The following is a 21,636-nucleotide window of genomic DNA, read 5'->3' as shown; positions in this document are numbered from 1 at the left end:
GTCACCGCTGCTTCTGGGCAGGGGTCTGCACGCTCATTTTTGACACTTTCCTACAGGGCACCTAGCCAAAGGGGTTTGGGGCTTTCAAAGGGAAGAATTAGCTCATCTATCTTGGGGCTTCTCTTATGATCAACAAAGGGAGTTAAGGAGCGGTGATACTGTGCGGGATGCTTTCTTGTTGCTCATTTCTGTACTCAGCAAGCCGAGTTACCCAGGTGCTACAAATAAACTCCGACTTTTGGGGTTTTCTGTGCCGTTTCCTGAAATCCACCACCCTGGAAACGCTGTGGGAACAGCGGGACGCCGTGAGGGCGAGGAAGCGAAGCACCTGGGCTATGAGACCTGCAGGCACGGGGGGATTCTGCTGGGACCCTGAGGGTCCCGGGGGGCGGCTGTTCACGGGGGGGGGCGTCTCCGTTACGGGGCTGCACCGCTGCTTCCCTCCCCTCCCCTCCAGCCGGCGTTAGGACCCGGCGGGGCGGCCCTAACCCGGCCCTCCCCAGCCCATGGAGGAGGAGGAGGAGGAGGAGGAGGAGGAAGGGGGGGCCCCACGCTGCCTCCCCGCCTCCCTCCGCCGCCGCTGCCCGGCGAGGCAGCGCTCCCAGGCTCCACCGGGGCTGCCGGCATGAGGCGGCTGCGGGCCAATGCTATCGCCGTGCTGACGGTCGCCTGGATCCTGGGCACTTTCTACTACTTATGGCAGGACAGCAAGCCCCGCACGGCGGCGGGCGGCGGCGGCCCGAGGGCGGCTGGCCGGCCGGAGCTCCGCCGGGAGGACGGGAGCCTGCCCCTGGCCGTGAGTGGGGTGGTGTGGGGAGCCGTGCTCAGGGCGAGGAGAGGGGGGTTTGGGGTCTCTTTGGGTCGTTTTGGGTGGTTTTGGGGGAGGTTTGGCGTGCCCGCGCGTCACCATGGCAGCGGGAGCGCGGGGCGATGCTGCGCGGGGGGAGGTTGGGTCCCCTTCAGCCCGGGTACAGCGGCAGCTCGCCCCGCTCCGGGGGCAGCTTCATTAAAAATAATGCTAATAACGAGGCAGCCCTGGGGCGGAGGTGGCCCGGCTGTTCTGCAAAACGTGCCCGTGCTGCTGGGCAGCGGGAGGGCTTGGAGCTCCGCTGTCTGTCGGACCCCCCCTCAGCGTGGGGAAAGCTGCCCCGAGCCCCTCATGCTCTGCCTGTGCCGAGCGTGCGGCTCCGGCAGCTTCTCTCTCAGTTCCCCCCACTTACCCTTCTGTTGATATTTTTTAAACTGCGTTTACTTCGCTCCCCCTCGCAGGCTTTGCGAGGTTTCCAGGATCTGCGTGCCCTAGAAATCCTCGGGAGGAGGATGCTGTGGCGGTGCCGCTGTGCTGCTGCTGGAGCTCGCTGCTAGCCACAGAGCCTCTGCTCCACATCCCAGCCTGCTCGCAGGTTGCTGCGAGGCATCCCTTACCACTGAAATCCCTTGCCACGGGGAGAAATAATCACCCCTTGCCCTCCCGTCCCTCCGTGCTGGCGTCCCACGGTGTGCCACCCCCCAGGAAGGCAGTGGCTGGGATGGAGGACCTTCTCCTGACATACCTGACCACATCGTGGTGAGGTGGTAATACCACGTCCTGACCTGCAGCGATCCCATGGCACAGAGAAGGGCAGCAGCGGGGTTTTGTGGTGTCTGGGCTTCCCCTTGTGCGTGCTGGGGACAGCATTGTCCCCACAGTTGTGGTATCTAGTGAAGCCTCGAGCTGCAGGTCTCGTGTGCCCTGTGTGAGTCTGTGGGGTTGGTTACGTGTGGTTGTGTTGAAAGCATCCGCCCCCCGTCCAGACCAGAAAACGTGCCATTTCAACCTGAAATTGAACCAGGAGGGAGAACCCTGAGGGAGAAATGGTTATCTAGAGACATGGCTGTCCTGCTGCTGTGCAGAGCCCTCAGCCCTGAGCTCGTTCCCAGAGAAGCCGAACTCCTTGAGGTAATAAATAATGGCAGTGTTGTGCAAGAGGAGGCGTGCGTATCCTCTGTGTGCTGCTCGAGTCCCCTGCCCTTCCACAGAGCCGCCAAGGCAAGCTGCCTGTTTTCAGCCGGCTTTTGGTCTGCTCTGCTCTGTGTGACTGATGCCGGAGTTCAGGTTTGGGTTCATCAGCAAGTAAGGGTGACTCATGTGACTTGCGCTTCTCTGGAAAAAATATTTTTGCATTTTTCTGCAATTGGCTGCTTTTCTGTCTGGGGGAAAAATTGTGTCTCTTTAATGATCAAGTCCAAGAGTTCTGCTCTTGCATCAATGCCGTGACATTTCAGATCCTGGGTGAATTATGGTGAAGTGTTTTCTGAGCTTGCAGTGAGATGTGGTTTTCCTAATTATTCTCTCCTGATGAATAAAAATAACTTCAGGTAAAAAAACAAAAAACAGTTGATTCTGAGTCTCATCTTGAACCTGGGTTCTTATTTGTTTACCTCACATTTATTAGCACAAGTTTAAACTTAAATTCTGGATGCCTGACTCTTGGAGTCAGCAAGGGAAATCTTTGAATCCTAAAGCTGGGCAGAGGGGCTGTCAGAGATCAAACAGCGTCCCAGAAATAGCTCATGCATTTGGTGATCCTACAGATCCCTGTTCCTTATCCAGAAGTCTAAAAAACTTGGCCTCTATGCAACAGCCTCTACCCAAACAGGTCCTGCAGATGCTTGAAATAAAAATGCAGCAACTGGGAAACTGGAGGCGTGAATCAGTGTGAGCTGTGTCCCTGGACGCTCCCTATTTCATCCACCGTGGGCAAGTGTCAGAGGCCAGGGAATGCACTTTTTCTGTTTGCCTCCTGACCCTTGGAGGCTTCCCAGAGGCAGAACCTGTGCGATGTGTCTTCAGAGGGGCTTTGGCATCGTTTCCACAGGCTGTTAATCATTCACCACTTGCCTCTCATCTGCTTTCGTGTGGAGCTGATGGCCAGAGCCTGACTCTATCCTGCCACAGAACACTGCCGGGTGGGAAGCTCGCCCAGAGCACCCGTGTCCCACCTGCAAAGCGTTTGGTCAGAGCCTTGTCTGCTACCTTTGTCCTGCCAGCTTCTGTGGCCTGTGCAGCTTCTCTGTGAGCCCACCAGAGGCTGCTTGGCAGCCGACAGCCCCGGCACAGTCACACTGCCTCACGTTTCCCGGCGTCGGCTCTGGTGGCTGCCCGCTATCTCTGTGTTCAGCCACTTAAAATGAACACCAGGCAGATAAGATCGCTGTGTCCTTTTCCCTTGTAGCAAAGGATTTCTAAATGCTCTGCGAGCAGCACTGAGCTGAGCTCTGCCTGCCTGCTGGGAGGCAGCTGGTGGGGCTCTGGGCTGGGCTGACAAGGTGCTGCTGCCTCTGAGCACTGAGCAAGTTGGTGAGGAAGGATGCCAGTCGCCTGGCTTCCCTCTCATTTAGCCAGATATTAGGTAGTGGCTGGGGGGGATGCCATTTGCCTAGCTGGCAGAAAATGATTGTATTTAATTTGTCCCAGTGGCCTGTGTGTGACATTAAAAATAAATAAATAATAATTAAAAAAGAGGTTCACAGTGATGTTAATTAAATCCAGTTGGTAGCATTGGCATTATCGGTGTGTGGCACGGCAGTTCTGGTACAGGGGAGCGTGGTGACCGGGCAGCTGGGATGCTGCTTGGAGGTGGGGGGCTGAAAGCACAGCGCTCCCCAAAAAACATTTTTTAGCAATTTTTGAATGCTTTGAATAAGCGGGTGAAGCAGCTGCAGGCTTTAGTGAGAACGCAGTGTGCTGCTGCTTCCAGAGTTAGATTTCTCCTTGTGTTTGTAAAACCACCCTGACAAACCTCCGTGATCTAAAAGCTAAAAATTTAGTAGCGTTTGCTGGGAGCAGAAGCAGTTCTGTGCTGCCTTTTAGTTTCCCCAAAATCTAAAATGGAGATTTTACCTGCTTTGCAGGGCTTTTGGGAGCCTTAACTAGCAGGTCGTGCAAAGCATTTCAGATGAGGTACCCTTAGCAAAGCATTTGGTTGAGTTCACTCTTTTGTGAACATTTGAACCAAAAACTGGATTAGCAGAAATGCACGGGTCAGAGAGGATCAGCTGCAAGAGGGCAATGCTGCGGGCACAGCAGAGTTTGCTCGGTGTGCTGAGCAGCAAGGAGTGAAAAGAGGCTGTCTGCTACCTGCTGCTATTCCTCACTGCATTTTTGTGAGCGTATTTTCTTGCAACTAATAAAGAGACAAAGGACAGGAGGTAGGCTGTTCTCAGCAGGCTTTCCAGGTCCAAATTGGGCTTGCGGCTGTATGTTCAATGAAGTATGTAGGAGTATGTTAAAAAAGAATTTATTCTGGACCAGCCAAATCCTGAAACAGCCACAGCCAGAAAAGCACTCTTGCCCAACAAGGTGTCTTTAGCAAGTCTCTGAAAAACTCTTCCTGCAGGACCAAACTGGAAAACACTGATGCTTTCCATCTGCTCACGTGCAGAATGCCCTGCATGAAGGATTTTTGTGCTGTGCCTTTGTGCCTTTTGGTATCAAGTGTGCAGTTAAAAAAAAAAAAAAAAAAAAGCTTAATAAGTGAGCATCTAAGAGCTGCAAAAAGCAGGTCCTTGGGTAACTTGTGAGTTGGTTTCTGAGTCTGGGAACGGTGATACAGTGGCAATTCAAATGGTAACCATCAAATCAACTTGCAGTTGTCGTCTTTTTTTTTTTAAATAGTAAATTAATTGTAAAGATTAATAGTAAATTATTAAAGTTTAGGAAATGTGAGTCTTGGAAGTGCTCAATGATGTGATCGTGCTGTATTTCCCAAGTGCTATAATAAATATGTGATTCCTTCGTTTTCCTTTGTACCTGGAAGACATTTTGGATGCAGTTGTGCAGTAGGAGGAATTACCAGCTACACCAGGCTGTTGGAGGAGGAGGCTGTGCGTTTCCTAACTTCCCGGGATGTCTGTTTGCCTGAAGTGCAAATGCTTCAAGTTACACCTGAAGCTAGGGCGCACTCAGCCTCCTGGTGTGATTGCTGGGTGCGTTGATGGGAACAGCAGCAAACAGAGCATAACCTGTGGTGCTCTACCCTTAGCTTTGTGCTCAGGAATAGCAGAGCTGGATCCTGTCAGGCTGATGGGAACACGGTTGTGTTTCTTCCACCTCTCAGAGCTCAATGTGGTGTTTACACCTAGCCTGGGTTGGCAGCAGAAGGATGGGTGCTCTGTGGTGAGGTAGCCCCTTCCAAAAAAAATCTGTTGGAGCAAACCTGTGCCTGTCTGCATCCGCTGTGTCTTTGGGTGGTCTGAGTCATGCTGTGCCATGCCCTGGGATGCCTGGCTTCTTCCAGTCTGCGCTGGGGAAACTAGTCTGTGCTGGCCGGGCACACCCAGAAATTTCGGGGAGGGCTGGGAGATCAGTGCTCCTGCAGAACAGCTGTGGTTGGCACAGAGGCTCCGTCAGGTCAGGAGAGGAAGAGCACCAAAGGGAGGTCTAGCCTCAGAGGGGTTGCCCCGGCATGCTTCAAAAGCTGCTTTTGGCAGCGTGTGAAAGAGATGCAAAGAAAGACCTGCTGGCTCAGGGCAGGCTCCTGAACAGGCACAACTCATGCTGCGATGCTGGGTGAGCCGGGAGGAGGTGGTTTGAATGGTGCTGTGCTTGCAGTGCAGGACACGGAGCGACTCACATCAAGTAGCTGGGAAAATCTGCTGATCTGGTTGCATTGCTTAGCTTCCAACATTATTGAACATCATTGCTAATTGTAAATTATTTCTCATTGATTTTGGGGGGCCCAAAGCCTTGCTTTCAGGACAGATGTGCCGGAGCTGAAGGGAAATGTGGAGGGAAGATATAAATGATGGTGCTTGGCAGGGCGAATGACACAGGTTGTGTGGTATTCTCCTCTCCGCTGCTGTTCAGCCGCTGGCTTGTGCAGCTGTGCTCTGCCATGGGCACCGCTGGAGTCAGGGAGCTTACTGAGTGCTCCTGCTGCCCTCGTGGTTTTGGGCACGCCAGTCTCAGCGTGGCAATGCCATGGCAGCAGAGCCCGCTCACCCACCACCGTAGCAGCGGGGCTCACCAGCTCTTCCTTGCCATAGAAAAAATTGCAGGGACACCATCCTGCATGCAGCTCATCAGAGGCATAGGATGTGTGCGAAGCTGAGCCCTTTAAATCTTGGTGCCCTAGTTAACAGGGATTTAGTCCTTCCAACCTGTCACAGCCCATCTCATTTTTCCTCTTTTTTCTTTTTATTTAGAGGATTATGACTGTCGCATTGAGCTTAAAGGGGATCAGAACGCTCTGTGTCTTTCTTCTGCTTCTCCCCAATGTCTCCCGAGAGACACCACAAAGAAGGGGCAGGAGCGGATGAATGGGCATTAGCATCACTGCGAGTGCTGAAGAAGGGCTGAGGAAAATCCTGTGCCTTTGGGCTCATGTTCTTGCGGGATCTGCAGGGGATGCTCTGTTGTGCTGGTGTCCTGATATCATGCCTGTGCAGGAGCAGGGGCTCACAGCAGGCTGTTGGCGGCTGCAGGGGGAGAGTGCTGGTGGGCAGCTGTGTCTGAAGACGTCCCCTTGCGGCTGTTCTGTGCCTCCTGTACCCTAGGAGGCATTATTCTAGCTCACGGGTGTGCAAAAGGCACTTGGTGCTGCCTGCGTGTTGCATGGTCAGAAAACAAGGTATGCAAACCTACCTGGTTGCTTCAGCTGCATGTCAGTGAAATCCAGACCGTAATATCTGAATTTCAAATGAAACCAGTGTAAGCAAGCAGAAGCACGGGGTGACTGAACTCGCTAGTTTATACAGCAGTGAATTGGAGAAACTAGAAAATAACGCAGCACACAGCATTTATTAAATGTCCAGGAATTCGCTAAACCAAGTCTTGTGGCAGATTCATGAAAGCTAAGCAAGCTTTGGGGATCCACATGACATCATCATTAGTTTTTTTTGTCTAGCTTTCTGCTAATGCAGTTATAATTCCACTAGAAACACACCTCCTGCTGCTATATTTAACTTGCCAGCCCTGGATGAAGCTTTAATTGTGGTTGTCACCGCTCTGTGGCAGGGACGGTCGGGAAGCACGTTGCCAGAAGGCTGTGTGAATCACCGAAGGGGGTTCTTCTCTTCCCGGAGCCGAGTTGTGACTGAGTGGGAAAACACTTCTGTTTAGCTCAGAATTTGCCTTATCAGCTCAATGTTTTTCTTCCCAATGTAAATTCCCATATCGCTGTCACTTGGGAGCGCCTGACGTGGGTAAATTTTGGTAGGTTTCAGTCGCTGCCTGTCAGCTGTTTTGGGTCTGAAGTCAGCGAAAGCGGCGCTGGCTGTAAGCCTGCCTCGCTGCTGGGCCCGTGCCTCCGGGGCAGGCTCTGCACGTGAGGGACGTGTCTGGGGGAGCCCCTGCAGGTGGGAGAGCAGGGCAGGGACACGTGTGGAAGATCAGACCATGGGGGGCTGCTGCAGGGCTGCCCACGGTCAGCAGCCGCTTCTCCAAATGGCTGCAGGTGAAGGCCGTGCGGCCTGAGGCCCGCGGGCACAGCCCTCAGGCACAGCCCCTGCTGCTGGGTCCCTCGTGCTGTGACTGGGGGTGCTGGGATGTCCTACCCCTCGATTACCCCAAGTGCTGCCTCAAATTTATCGTGCCTGTCTTTCTACCTGTTTGTTTGCGGGAAGAAGTTTGGGGATAAGCTGCCGGGAGTGGGGATACAGGCGGGAGAAGCTTACAAATGGCTCCTCTGCGCGGCAGCGTTAATCATTAAGCCAGCCACCACTTCACTGCGTGACTTCTCGCCAGGGTGAGCTGCCCCTCCAGGCTGAGCAGAAATTAACCTTGGGGTGTTTGCTGAGCTTGTAGGTGAATGCTGGGAGCTGGGCCATGGTCTCCCCACCGCTGAAGGCTCTGTCACTGGCAGTGCAGCACGGCTCCTGCCTCACTTACCACTCTGGCTTTGGAGAGTTAAATCCTCGACTTCACCCTGATAATGTGAGGTTACCCAGCTTATGTTGCTTCTAATGTAAAGTGACAGCCGTAACCCATGGCTCAGGCCAGTAGCCTGTGTGATTTGCTCTTCTTGGGGGAAAAAATCCACTGTAGGCAGTCTGAAGATCATTCCCTCTGCAGAAAAAAAGCGTGTTCGTCTGGGAACGTGCTCCTGCCGTTTGTATTATGTGTTTGTTTTTTGCCTTGATAACAATTTCTTTAAGCAGCTAGGTAACAGTAACGTGAATGCCTGCATGCTTAAACATACGGCGCAAGGTAGAGTGGGCAATACTGGCTGATGGGGCACATGGCCTTTCTGCCACAAGTCATTAATAGTCAAATGCAAACACGAACTGCAGCACTGACTTTTGCAGGAGCAGAATTTTGCAAGGATAAGCTCAGCTGGTTGTACTTTCCCCCAGAAAAGAAATCTGAATGTTGCACATCCACTTCTGCTACTGCAACCTCTGACTTCGGTCAAGAGGGGTCTAACTAGTGTATGTTGGACTGTCTGGGCAAATTCTGCTGGATGATGAGAAGAAACACGAGTGAGCAGGCATTTAGCCTCACTGTACTGGTAGGTAAAGCTAGATATGTGAGCTATGGTCTGTGCCAGAGCTGGGTGAGCTGCCCTGTGAGGCTCCCGAGACCACCTCCCCAATCAGAGGGGTGCAGAGGAGGGGTTTTGGGGCAGCAGCAAAGTGCCACCCCAAGGAGGCTCCTCAAAGCCAACAACAGCACCATTCCCTGAGGGAAACTTGCCCTGTCTGACACATCCTTGCTGTTCCTTCTTGAAAATCTCCTTATGGCTCTGTGAGGTCTGCAATTTGGAGTGGCTCTGCACTGTAAGCAGAAATGGGTTATCCTGAGTTATTTGAGGGGAAGAAAATGACCAAGATGGAGTGAAAACCCTGCTGATTTAAAGAAAAGCTCCCTAGCTAAATACCTTTGCCCCTTGAGAAAGAAGGGAGTGGAAAATCCCCGCTGTTTGATAGGGCTGCTCAGGCCCCCATGGGCTGTGCCTCCAGAACTACTCGCAGTGCTTCTGCCAGCTCACTACCTCCAGCATTACCAAGGCACGTGTGAAAAGCATCTGCCCAGGAATGTCTTTGGTGTCATTTGGAGGGCAGCTCAGCTATCTGTCCTCTGGACAGACACTGGGTCTGGCGAAGAAAAAGGCAGTTATACTGTGCTTTACTAAGTGTTGACCTAAAAGAGCGTGTCACTGCACATTCCTCAAACCCGTTAGCTAAAAATAAATCTCTCCGTTTTTAATTAAACGGATTGAGTGGATTTCTGAGAATTTGAAGGTGGACAGCCATAAGCCTTTAGGTTTGCTGGAGTAGCTTGCATGAACTTGGAGGAGCTTCCTTTGTGCTCCCCGTGGATGAGAAGGGAGTAGGAAGAAGCACAAAGCACGAGGGCTTTTTTCTTCAGTATATTCCTATAATGTAGGGCTGGTGTGGAAGTATTAAAATAGCAAATATTTGAATGTTTTAAACATGAATCTTAATATTGTCCTTAATTGTCACTGTCCTTATTATTGTCCTTAATTGTCGTGGCCTAATGGTGGTGTTGCAGAGAGCAGTGGGCAGAGGATGATTTTCCTTGAACGTTTTCTTTGCTGTGTGGGCGGGGGGCAGTGCCCACCTGACTCAGCTGCTGTGCAGCCACATTTCTCTCTGCTGGTCAATGAACAGAAAATGCTGCTTTCTGCGCGGGGAGCGGGGATACTGGCTGCTAGAGTCACATCTCAGTTGCTGCTGTCACAGGAGTTGGGAATTAGGCGTTGCACCAAGCCAAGGATCTACCTACTAAGGATACACAGACTGAAAAGGAACGAGTGTTTGTAAGTTAAACAAATTAGTAGTAGCATCTGTTTTACCCAAATTTTTATTTTTTTTTACTGGGGGAAACAATCCAGAGACAGTGAGACTGAGACACTTCAATTGTTATTTTTGGCACTAAATATATTTTGTATTGACACATCTGTCTGCTGCACTTCACTTAACACATTTCTGAAGAGCCCTTGAGCATCTTCTTTTACAGATCAAGAATCAGAGGCTAAGAAAGGTTAAAGTCTTGATTTACACTGGTTGCTCAGGCTCTGACTTCCTCTTTGAATGTCTCTCGCACCGGGCACTCGGCTCACACCCCTTTCTCTAGTGTATGTGTGAACAGTCATGGCTCCTTTGTGGGGAGGGGTGGTGGATTAAGGAAAAGCGAGGTGAATATACCCTACTGGTGTGTGGTGCCAGGATGCTTCATCCCCTGAGGATGGTGCTTCTCCTCCTGATGTGTCTTTGGATGCAGCATTGAGAGCGCTCAGGTCTGTTGGCAAAGTGTGGCACCTTTCAGGGCTGCAAGGTGAAGCCCCTAGTAATGAGTGGCTCAAATGAGACAGACAGTAACGAGCTGTCCAGGGATGGCTCATTGGCTTCTGCCTCGCAGACAAAGAAGTGTCACCCTCATTTGTGCTTACCTAGCCATGCAGCTGGCTTTTATTCTTGAACGAGCTTCCTAGCTAAGATAAAGTCCTTTGGGCATGCCATTTGCATGGGGTTCTTAATTAGAAGAACTCATCCTAAACATGGGCATCTTTCACTCATTAATATGGCAGGGGATAGAGATTAATTGCATCAGCAGAAACGTGTTTGTTGTTGTTTATGTGAAATGTGGCGGTCCTTGGTGTCTGCAGGCAGGGATGAGGTTCCGGGTGATATTGCTGTGCTGCCACTGTTGTGTTTTTAATTATTTAACGAATTGCTGACTTTGAGTGGAGGTAGCTCCACAAGGCTTGCTCTCTGCTGATCAGGAGATGCTTAAAACTCGCCTATTCCAAAGCTTCTAGATCTGCAGTGATAAAGGGGGAAAATAGTGCCATGTTTAAATTTTTAATCGCCCTCTCCTAAAACATCTTTGTTCTCCTCTCCTGTACTGCCACGAGTGAAGGAAGGGCTAGGGTGCAGAGAGGTTTGCTATGATAATTTCAAAATTAACAGCTTAGTTTGCAGCACAAGTAGGTCTTAAATCCTGCTTCTTTCCCCTCTGCCCCCCTGTCCCCTCTGGTTCAGCTGGCCAAGGGTTGCCCTTTCAAGTGTCTGGAGAAGAGAGAGCTTAGAAAGTACTGTGCAGAGCTGAAGAATCGGAGATTAGAATTGCTCGTTGGATCCTTCTGTGTGAAACCTGGCTTCTAGAATTAATTGCTGACGTTCAGGTTTCGAAGGGGCTGTGTCGTTCACAGAGAATAATGCAGGAACAGCTCGCCGGCTCTGAAACACGTGAGCACGATTTGAAATGCTTGCCAGTGGGGTGCAGCAGGGCTCTCCTCTGAAGCTAGTGGCAGCAATTAAATCACTGGAGAGGAGTGTTGGTTCCCCCCCCCCCTTTTTTTTTTGCTAATAATCTCATTCATCTTTTCAGTGGAAAATTTCTTTTAGCTGCCTCAACTCCTTCCTTCCTCCCCCGATACCTGTCATGGTGTAAACATATTGCTGAGGAGAACTGTGTCCTCACGCAGAGTGAAGGCATGCGAGCTGGCTCATGGAGACAAGTCTTAAGCCCTCTTCTAACCTGGTTGAGATGTTGCTCTCACCCCAGGAGCCTTGGGTGCCCATACAGCTACCTCAGGTCCCGCTGGGGCTCTCTCTGTATGTAAAAACTGTGATCTTCAGCTTCTGTCCCCTAAGTACAAAAACTGGGAGATCTGTGGCATTATGAGAGAGGGGATGAGTATTTGCCCATGCACTTAGTTAATACCTGCTCTTCAGTGAGTGCTTTATTGCAGGTGTTTGCTGAACACTTCTCGCACTTTCCTTTTGGGATTAAAGTGTTAAGAAATTTTCTCCTTCCCCTTGTGCTCTGTGCTGTCTCACCACGAGTCAGGATGAAAGCGCCTCCTCAGCCAAACAAGATCTGGTGGAAGGTTGTGCCTGGAAGATTTCTTCGAGTAGGAGGTTTTTCAAGTTTAGTGGACGCTAAGTTAAAGAAATATCTCAAAATGAGGGAAGGTAGAACAAGCATTTCTGCCTCTCCTTGTTCTCAAGCGTGTAGTGCCAAGAAATCAGAAGAGGAAAGACTATGGAGTTTTTAAGGTGATTGAAGATTTGCTGGTTTGCTGACCTGTGGGCTGTGGAGCCTTCTCTGTCTAGAAAAGCCCCCAGAAGAGTTTCTGTGCAGTTTTCTACATGGCTAGCTCGTAGTTTGAGGCCCCAGACATCAGATTTTCCAATCTGCCACGTGTCTGAGGACAAGAGTTACAGCCTAGCACTTCAGAATGGTCAAGAAGTTACTGACAGTCCTTGGCTTATTGGGTTCCTCTGTGTAAAATCTCATATACAGCACTGATGACTAATTGACTGAACTCTTGTCTGGAAAAGTTTCTTGTGAGATGTGAGTAATGTAAAATTGCCTTACTGGCTCCAAAAAGCATAAATATTAGTTTAAAATGACTGTTGCCAGGCAGAGAACGCTGTTATCTGCTTTTAATTACAGGACAATATTTTCATTAAAAAGTGAATCCAAGTCATTTTTATCCGTACAGTGAAAGGAAGCAGTTAATAAAACTAAACAGTTTTAGGGTTTGAGATTTGCAAGGTCTCTTGGATGAGGACGTACAAAACACCTGCTTCCAGGTGTGCCTGAAGCTGCTGCTGGTGTTGCAGCTCTCCTGTGGAGCTGAGGTGGAAAGGAGGTGTTAAGCACTCCTCAGGGGCTCTGCGAGACATTGATGCAGCACTGTGAACGTCGCTGATCGTGTCCTCCAAAAGATCTTGCTGGGGCCATTCAGCTGGAAGAAGGGGTGGACAGCTCTGATAGCTTGCTGAGAGAAGCAAAATTTGTGATTTAAAAGCCTGGGGACGCTTCTTACTGTTCCTCTTGCTACATGAAGGTGAGATTCTTATATTTTGCTCTTCAGGTTAACATAATTTATGCCATTCCTGCAGATCTTGGTAGCTGCCAGTAGAGGCTGTGCATGGGAGGTCAGGAGAAATTAGCCTTACGCTCTTGGGGTATGCCCTTCAGCTGTCTGCACATGTTGCTCGTGCTTCCTTGACCCAGGCAGGGTACTGCCTCCCTTTTGGGCTGTGACGGAGGCAGAGGCTCTCCCAAAGTATTAGTTAGTCTGTGACTAGGTTAGTCCTGGTGACCTGAGGAGATTCCTGGTTGCAGATAGCTCTGGAGATCATGGTACACCAGGAGGAGGAGTTGAGCTGGTAGTTCACTGACCTTTCATGGTGCTCCTGCTTGAATCATCAGGTATTTTCAGCTTCCCCAGCTGATGTGAGCACTGGGGTGATGACCAAAAGTGGGACTGGTCTTCTTCATGAGAAGGAAGGTGACAGACAGAGGAGGATTCAATCCCCAGTAGATCCAAGGGGCCAGCTTGTGTGCATGGCAAACTTGGCATCTGCAGCCTAAGCGATGCTACCTGACCCTAGATGAGATGCCTTGTTTTTTGAGGGAGTGGATTTAAATCAGGACAACATTGCCGCCAAAGGCTGTTCATGACCTTGCAGCAGCCAGAAGCCCTGCTGTGCTCACTGGCCTGACTGCATGTGCCACTAAGCAGGCTGGAGTGGGTGGTGTGGTGCTCCTGGAATGTCTCTCCTGTCCCTGCTGCAGAGAGGGGAGAGCGTGTGTTGGGTTTGAATGCTGTGGGAAGGGTCATGTTATGGAGGCACCAGTACTGAGGGCACCAATACCAGCTTGTGCCACTGCTGCCACTGACAGCAGGTCACCTCGTTGTGGGATCTTTGGAGGCTGGATGGAAAAGGAGTAGCAGGAGATGAGTTTATTTTGGACAGAGTAACCAGTGACTCATCCTCAGCTTCCTAGAACCCACTGGTCCAAAAAATGTAATAATTCTGCAAGACTTCAGTGTCATGATCCTTCTTTTTGTTGGCGGTGTCTTAGAAAAGTCTTGGAGTATTGCTCATACTACTGCTTCAGCAATAACTGCTGAAGCCACCGAAGACTTAACCTTGCAACCTCATGTCAGCAGCACTTCTCCAAATCTTCAGATGGAAAACACGGAGCACAGAGGGGGCAAAGACGATTAATTGCCTTCTGGAGGTGATTCAGGGAAGCGTATGAGCACATCTCCGTTTGCTGCCAGCAGGTACTACAGGCTCGCCCTTGCTGTAAATTACAGGCTTCGCTGGTAGGACTGAAAGTCAACTGCTCTGTTAACCTATGAAATCTAAACCTTTTCAGCCCATCTCTGTATGGGCACCTTGCTAACCAAGTTTGCTTCTTCAGAAATCTTATGTCTGTGCTAGAAGAATCCAGCAAGATTGCTGGCTAGTGTTACAAAGCACAGGACTTCAATAAAACCTCCAATGACTGTTTGCTTACGTAAATGTGACGTGAAACTTCTCTGTTCTCCTACCCTGCCTCTGCAAAGCAAAACATGATTTACTCAGGGAATCTTCTCTCTTCTCCTCCTGTCTACACACACCTCACATTAACCTGGTCACCCATTTAAATCTGTGACTTCCTTGAGCTCTAACATTTATATAAGCCAAGTTCACTCAGCCCATTAGTCACAATCGCATCAAACTTACTATAAAATCCTTGTCAACGAAGACTACATTAACTGAACTTCTTTCTATGTCCCTTCTCCCCCCAGTATTTGGATATTTTCTCTTCAGGACTAATCTTTTAATCCCTTTAGTGTTTGAAATTTGAGGATTCCACAACAAAGGTCACACCAACTGTGTGTACCTACTATGACAGAATATAACAGAGATAATAAAAACACGAGGGAAGGGCTGAGTTTAAAAGCCAAAAAGGTGGCCTCCTTGTAAAACCTCTTCCAAAAGCATCAGCAAAGACGGATGCACCATAATGTCAAAGGATATTTGTTTAAACGGAAAAAGATTGTAAAAATAAAAATATTAAAATAATCCATGTTTGAAGTCTGGGTGATTGCAGGTGAGCTGTTAAAAATGTCTGTGCATATGCTACAAATGGTAGGCTGGCTGCCATCTTTTTCATCTGTTTCTCCTCTCATTTTTGTGTCTTTTCATGCAGAAACTACGTGCACGGTTTATGAATGAGTCGTTTGGGAGATGTGGATGTATAATTTACATGTGTGTATATTGGCAGGCTTGAGGTTCATATTGCAGCCCAGCTATGAGTGCATACTGTAATGATATTTTAATTGTGGCAACTTCGGGAGACTTCTTTTCAGTGCTGAGGATTTTCATTATATTTGAAAATAAGTATTTTCCTGTTTTATTTCAGAGAGACCTTGCTGCTCTGTGGAGTGTACCAACGAAGTAACAAGCTGTTGGACCTCTTGAGCAGAACCACAGGTCAGAGGGATGCCTCTTGGTATCTACCACAGGAGCTATCTTATCTATCTAATAACAGACTAAACCAGATTGGTTTGGCTGCTATGGGAGGTTTGCTGGGGCTTTTTGTCCTCAATGAGCAGAGGTCCATCATGGGCACCTTTTACTTTACAAGCCCCGGAGCCCTCTGTCAGAAAGGGCTGGTGCCAGGTGGCTCCTAGGACTAAGCTGCCTTCACTTCTCTTGGGTTTCTCCTGTCTGAGACATCCCCAGATGGGACTTGGGGATGTCCAAGAACTGGAAACAGGCAAGTTACAGTCCCCTCCTGTGTGAGGATGGGGTGGCATTGCTGATGAATTCACCAGGGCACCATTGACTTGCAGCAGGTAGAGCCCTCTTTAATTAGAGGTGATGTCTGAGGTGGTAGCACAACCAAGTGTGGATTCCTTACTTGGGTTGCTGCTCAGAGGCAGTTTTCTCTATCGGATATCTCCTAAAGGGCTGCTTTGGTAATGCAAGCTGCCATGACTTTTTTCCTCATCCATATCCAGAAGTCACAAGGCAGGCCAAATTTTCAGGATTCAGCCCTGCATCCCTCTCTGTCATCTTATGCATATGAAGTGTACTTAAGCTTTTGAACTGCTTGATACAAGCCTACAGGCAAATCTGAAATTGGATCAGTATTGGCAAATCCCTGAACTATTTGGCATGCTGCAGTGTAACCGAGTGGCTCTCTTGATGCTATCTCCATAGGCCAGGGGAAGCTGAGATGGAAAAGCACTCTCATGGTTGAGCTGGAGGGACCAGGAGTTGGAACTACAGGGTTTTACTCCTGACCTTTGCAGCTTATAGTTGCTCAGGACCTATTCCCCTCACAACCTGCCCGGCCCTCTGGTCCTCACCCCACTGGGGCAGGGGTGTGCCCCCACCAGCAGCCTACCTCTGAGCAGAGGCTCCACGAGTGAAGCACTTTCAGCTCTGCAGATTAAGACCGCAATAAATGAACGCTTGCTTGTGAGGGCTAAGTGAAGAGGCAGTACCTTAAGCCACACAATTGTTAGATGTTTCAGCGATCCCCAGTTAATGAGCCTCTTTGAGATAGGTGTCAAGAGAAAATAAATCCTATCGTGTCTCAGCCCTTACACAGTAGGATTTGAACTGTGTAACACTGGTTAATGCAGAGAGATAAATTGCTGTTGCGTTACCCTCGCCAAGGTACATGGTTTGTGTCAGGTGTCTCTCCAAGGCAGCCATTTCTGGAGCACTCCATCACACGCTACAATTACGCTTTTAGTAAGGAACATGACTGACTTTTCTGCAAAGAGAAATGTGATTTGTTCACTAATCTGTGATTAAAGATCAATGGGAAAGATGCCTTTCTACTTTCCTTTAATGAACTTATTCATTCTATTGCTCTGCGTGACTGACAGATCTGTATCAAGCCCCAGCCTCTAGCATCACAGTACGAACCTTTATTGCTTGTGTTTAAAGGCTGACTGTTCGTTTACAGGCAGAGTACCAGGCAGTTATCCTCTGCAAACCAGCGCACAGAAGCGAGTAGTGTGCGGTTCTAGCAAAGCAGGGGGACAGGTGTTGAATGATTGTGCCTTTTTGTGATGAATGCAGATTACAAGGAATTGATCTGCTAGTTTCTAATGAAGAATGTGCTCCTCAGATCTTCTGCTCTGCTTAACTTGGGACATTATTATGAAGGATCGGCTTTCCACAATTGCCTGAATGTACCAAGAGTTTGGGTCTTTTTGAAAAAAGGATGCTTCTCTTTCCCCTTCTGGAGGGGTTCTGCTTTGGGTGTCTTAAGTCTTAAGACCTTAGGTCTGAACACGACCGCAGTTGGTTATACTTGGGGGAGGGCAGGGAGCCAATTTCTGGCAGTTGGCTTGTTTCATTTTTGTGGGTCCTTTGGAGCAGCCCACAAATGACACGTTGAAAACCACGCTGGTAACCCATGTATGTTGATATGGCAATTCTCTGTTTAGGCTTCTGTAGGTCGTTACCAGAGTCTTGAAGTAGGTGCTAGCAATGAAGGAGAAATCTACTTTATTCGTGCTGTTTTTGTAAGCTGTTTTGGCCAAGCTGTTTGGGAAGAAGCTGCAAGTGGATGCCCGAAGCAGTCTGATGAGTGGCACCGTGCTGGGCACAGGCATCAGCTGTGGCTTGGGTCAAAGAAGCAGGCAGAGCCCTGCAGCCTCAGTGGGGCCTGAGGCAGGAGCTGAGCCAGCCAGCAGGCCCTGCCGGGTCTGCAGCTCACCGAGTGCTAATTCCCTCCTCACACATGGGAACTGCCTCTGTTTGCAGTGGGTGAGAACCTAGCTTTAAAAAAATAACACACACAAAGGCAACAAAACAAACTAAAAATTACTGTGGTATTGCTATGGTAACAAACATCTGAAAAGCAGGCAGATCTCTGTATCAATTGCAGGCTTTATAGCCTGTGCCCTGGTGCGTGCATATGCAATCAGAGGTAGAAATGAAGCTGTGAGGGAAAACAGCAGCAGGCTTATGATACCTTGGGGTCTTCCCAAATGTGAGAGTTACTGCGGGCCCCACCTGAGGCAGGCTAGGGGCGGCTGCAGGCTGCTGGTACAGCCTGTCACTGCCGGTCTGCTGCCCAACCCATGGGGGGACAAATGCACCTCCCAGCACTGGCACAGCTGAGCAGAAACGGGTGATCATGGGATGGGTATTGAAATATCCCATGTTTTGAGTTTAAGAACACCTTAGCCTCTCATAAGGTTTTTTGGGAAGGCATAGATCCAATTTGCACTCAGTTCAATGGCAGGCCTGGCATCAAGGCCTGGGAGGAGGCAACAGGAGCTCAGCTTCTCCTCTGGCATGGTGTGGTTTTTGCTGGGTTTTGCTTTGTTTTCATTCTTTGCTTTCTGTTTTCACTCTGTTATTGGCAACATTTGTCCCTTTAAAATCAGTGACGTAGCAGAGGAGTTGCCAACAGCAGAGAGCTTTGCTTCTCCGGCTGAGATGGAGCAAGTTCTTCTAAAGCACCCCTGATGCATGGGGTATGGTGGTAGCTCTTCCCTTCCACAAGGAACTCCAAAAAGTACAGCAGGACCGGGCAATAGGGCAGGAGAGAAAGAGAAGTAACTTCCACCACGGCAATTGTGGAGGTGCATGGGAGCCACACTGTGTTTGTGGAGGCTGATGTGAGGAGAGAGGAAAATCCACCCTGAGACAGCCTGGCTTTGAAGAGGAGGCGCTAGCCCAGCATTGGTACATCTTCAAAACACTGCCGAGGAAAAGAGGTCTCGTTTCCCCCCAGCCCTCCCTGGGGGATGATGCTGAAAGGAGTATGGCACAGTGTGTGTGTGGAAGGAAGCGGCCTCTTGTCACGCAGTGAGTCCTCTGCTTGTTGCAGCTCCCGCTCCTCAGGGACCGAGCTGCAGGCTGATTCCTCCTGAACAACATCTCTGCCTTCAAATTAGTAGAAGCTATTAAGTGTGAGATACCGCTGGGGACGTGCTCTGGATGCTTCTGGCATGCTGCTCGTTTCTGGCCTACCTTGTGTGTGACTGCGGGGAGGCAGGGGAAGAGATTGTGGTTACTGAACTCTCACGTGTCAGGGCACACGCTGGCATGCCATTACACACAGTCATACCTCTGAAAGCTTACACGGGACATGTATGACAGAACTAACGTTGTGCTGAGACTTGTCAGTCAGGATTGCCCTTTGTGCTGAGTGATCGACTCTACAGCTTCAAATGTCCCTTCTGATACTGGTTTGGGGAAAGATCTCTATGAAGTATTGTAGATACTGACAGACAGTGAAGTGCCTTTCGTGTATGGTAGATAAATCCTGAAGGATGGGCTCCTGTAGAAGTTCAGCACATCTCTCATCGCTGACTTCAGAAAGACAGAGCAGCTCCTGTTGCTTAAGCCTCTGCTAACTGGGGAGAAAAACTGAAAAATGACGTCCCAGCAGCTGGCCAAATCCTGAGAAGCGTGTCACTTGGTGGCATGATAGCTGCTCCATGTGGCTCACACCCCGCGTCTGCAGAGATCTCAGTGGCAGCTGCCTTGTGTGCTAACCAAAAATCAGATTTCACATCTCACTTGAATCACTAAACCCACTTCATTCAGTAGGAGGTGCTGCTCTGCTAAGGCTTTTTGCTCTCTGTTTGGCGTGTTGCTCTTCAGGCCATCTTCAGAGGTGGTAGGCAGGCCGTGTGAGCTGGGGTGTGTGGGTCAGGAGATGGGTTGGTGCAGTCCATCGTCCTGCCACGTTCAGGCTTGTTACTCAGCACGCCTTTTGCACCCAACCGGTTATGGTAAGAAATGCTTCTTGCAGACTGTAATGAGAGTTATAAGCCAATTCTTCTTTCACACTTATCTTTTCTCGTTTAAGAGTAGATCTTCCAAATCTTGTTCCCTCTTTAACAGTTCTTTCAAGTTTTTGGTTGATGATTTTCTGTTTTTGTTTTTAATGTGGTATCTTTAGTGCTGTGTGTCCCCATGCTTGCAACCACAGCTCTGCTTTATAATTTATTTTTTATTTGCTTTATAATTTTTTTTTTTTTGAATCTACTTTGAACAAACCTGTCAGCAAGTTTCCTTTGTTCATATTTGTTCATCTCCACGCTACCTTCTGGAGCCAGAAAAGCTAAAACCCAATAAGAGTGAGCCAGAACCGTGAAAAATGTCTCTACATCTTTTTCTATTTGGGAGAAAATGAGTTGTTAGAGACTCCATGTCTCTAACAAGCTGTATCGCATTTAACCTTTAGCTCACCACCACAACCTCCAGCTAGAAATTTATATATTACTTGTCTTTTCTGTAATGAAGGCTATGTAACAACATACTAATTAGAACGTTTTCTAAACATAACCCATTTCTAGGGTAAGCATAGCAGAAAATTGGGGCTTTGATTAGTAGAGTGTGTGTGTTTCTGTTTATATTTCCTGTTCTGGCTGAGATACTGTCCTGCTGATGTGACTGGGAATTTTGCCACCGGTCAGGATTTCAGTGGTAATTTACAACACCCTTAGCTTTTACATTGTGTTCTTCTGAATATGAACAAAGCGTTTGTGCTTCGTGCTGCTCTCTGAGTAACTTTGGAGAGGAGAAAGCAGAGCTCATCCTCATGAGTACCCCTGTGATTTTGATGAAGTGAATGGTTGGATTATATGTATATAGTTTTTCTTTTCCCGTCGTATTTAGGAAGGCTGCTGAAGGCCCAGGCAAGATTCTTTGACCATCACAGCACTGGTGGCTTTTTGGAGCTATGCATCAATTTGGTGAAATAAATTTGAGAGGTGAAAAATGTGCCTGCCTGGTGCTCCAAGGTGATGGGAGGAAGCTAGACTGTCGCACTCCCCAAAGACATGAGCTCACTTGATCCTACTCGCAGCTACCATGATTTGGAATAAGAACTAAAAATAAAAATAAACAAAAATTAAAAAAAAAAAAGCACCTGATGGAACTTAAGGAGAAGAGAAGCCATGTTTCTTGACCACATTGGTTATATTCTCACAACACTCCTCTGGGAAGCAAAAGTTTATGGTCTCAGCTCCAGGTGTGGGAAACAACCACGTACATATTTCTTACGACAAACGCATGAGCTTTTTGTTTAAAAACTTGCTTGCGGATTGGAAACTGCTGCCACTGGGCTAAGCTGTGGGAGGCTGTCGGCACTGCAGCTGTGGCACAGTGAGGGAAGTGGTGTGTGATGGTGGGGCTCCTGCAAGCTTTCTGGAAATGTCATTTGGGCAAAAACTCCCCACTGGAGTAAAATATTGAAGTGTCTTTTAATAAATGAACTCAAAAATAGCAGTTCTCAAAATCTGTCTGATCAGGCCTAAGATTTAGCCAAGCCAAAAACCAGCTGTAGGCCAAGGTTTCCGCATAGCTGTGCTTTTGCTGACCACAAACATTCAAACATTACAAGATTAGTGCTGTTTGTATTGTATGGGGACTGGTGCAGTAATGGATTTTAAAGATCCCCACTGGTCACATTGCAGTCACTGAGTTTGTTTTGCCGCAGTTTGCATCTGCAGGATGAGATGAGTGGCTGCGTGAGGGGCTGCGGGGCTCCGTGCATGGGGAGCTCTGGGTTCCCATGAGCAGTGGTTGTGCCCATGACCTGCCCTTAGGATATTGAGGCTCAGGTGTGTGAGTTTTTGTTGGTGCCTGGGTCAGTGGTTCAGCTCTTCCATATGTGCCCAACTCTTCCCTGGTTGACAGTGATTAAAAAGGAAAGCAGAAGGGCTGTTGAGGATGTTGCTATTAATAATGTGATGGAAGCCTAGAATGACAGAGGCCTGCATAGTGTAACACAGTTTTTTTCATATTTGACAGGCATATATGAGCCCGTTGCATGATTTTTCATTGGTATGCACTATCCTTGATTAAATTTGCTATTGGGGAGGTGAATTTAATGTCTGTGCAAATGGAGAC

General features: G+C 48.9%; 1 protein-coding gene across 2 annotated transcripts in view; it reads left to right on the top strand.

Annotated features, from left to right (window-relative positions):
* Positions 1-518: 518 nt before the first annotated feature.
* GALNT16 (polypeptide N-acetylgalactosaminyltransferase 16) overlaps positions 519-21,636 on the top strand; it is a 63,944-nt gene continuing 42,826 nt past the window's right edge. The window contains exon 1 of one of the 2 annotated variants that reach the window (XM_027458348.3): positions 519-796. In XM_027458348.3, the coding sequence (XP_027314149.1) occupies positions 626-796 (171 nt within the window). In that variant the 5' untranslated portion in view covers positions 519-625. The remainder of the gene's footprint in view (positions 797-21,636) is intronic. The other variant, XM_027458347.3, reaches the window with a different exon arrangement.

Source organism: Anas platyrhynchos, chromosome 5 (genome assembly GCF_047663525.1).
Source record: "Anas platyrhynchos isolate ZD024472 breed Pekin duck chromosome 5, IASCAAS_PekinDuck_T2T, whole genome shotgun sequence".
Classification (NCBI taxonomy): domain Eukaryota; kingdom Metazoa; phylum Chordata; class Aves; order Anseriformes; family Anatidae; genus Anas; species Anas platyrhynchos.
The sequence above is the reverse complement of the archived record's forward strand: the minus strand, read 5'-3'. Positions and strand labels throughout refer to the sequence as shown.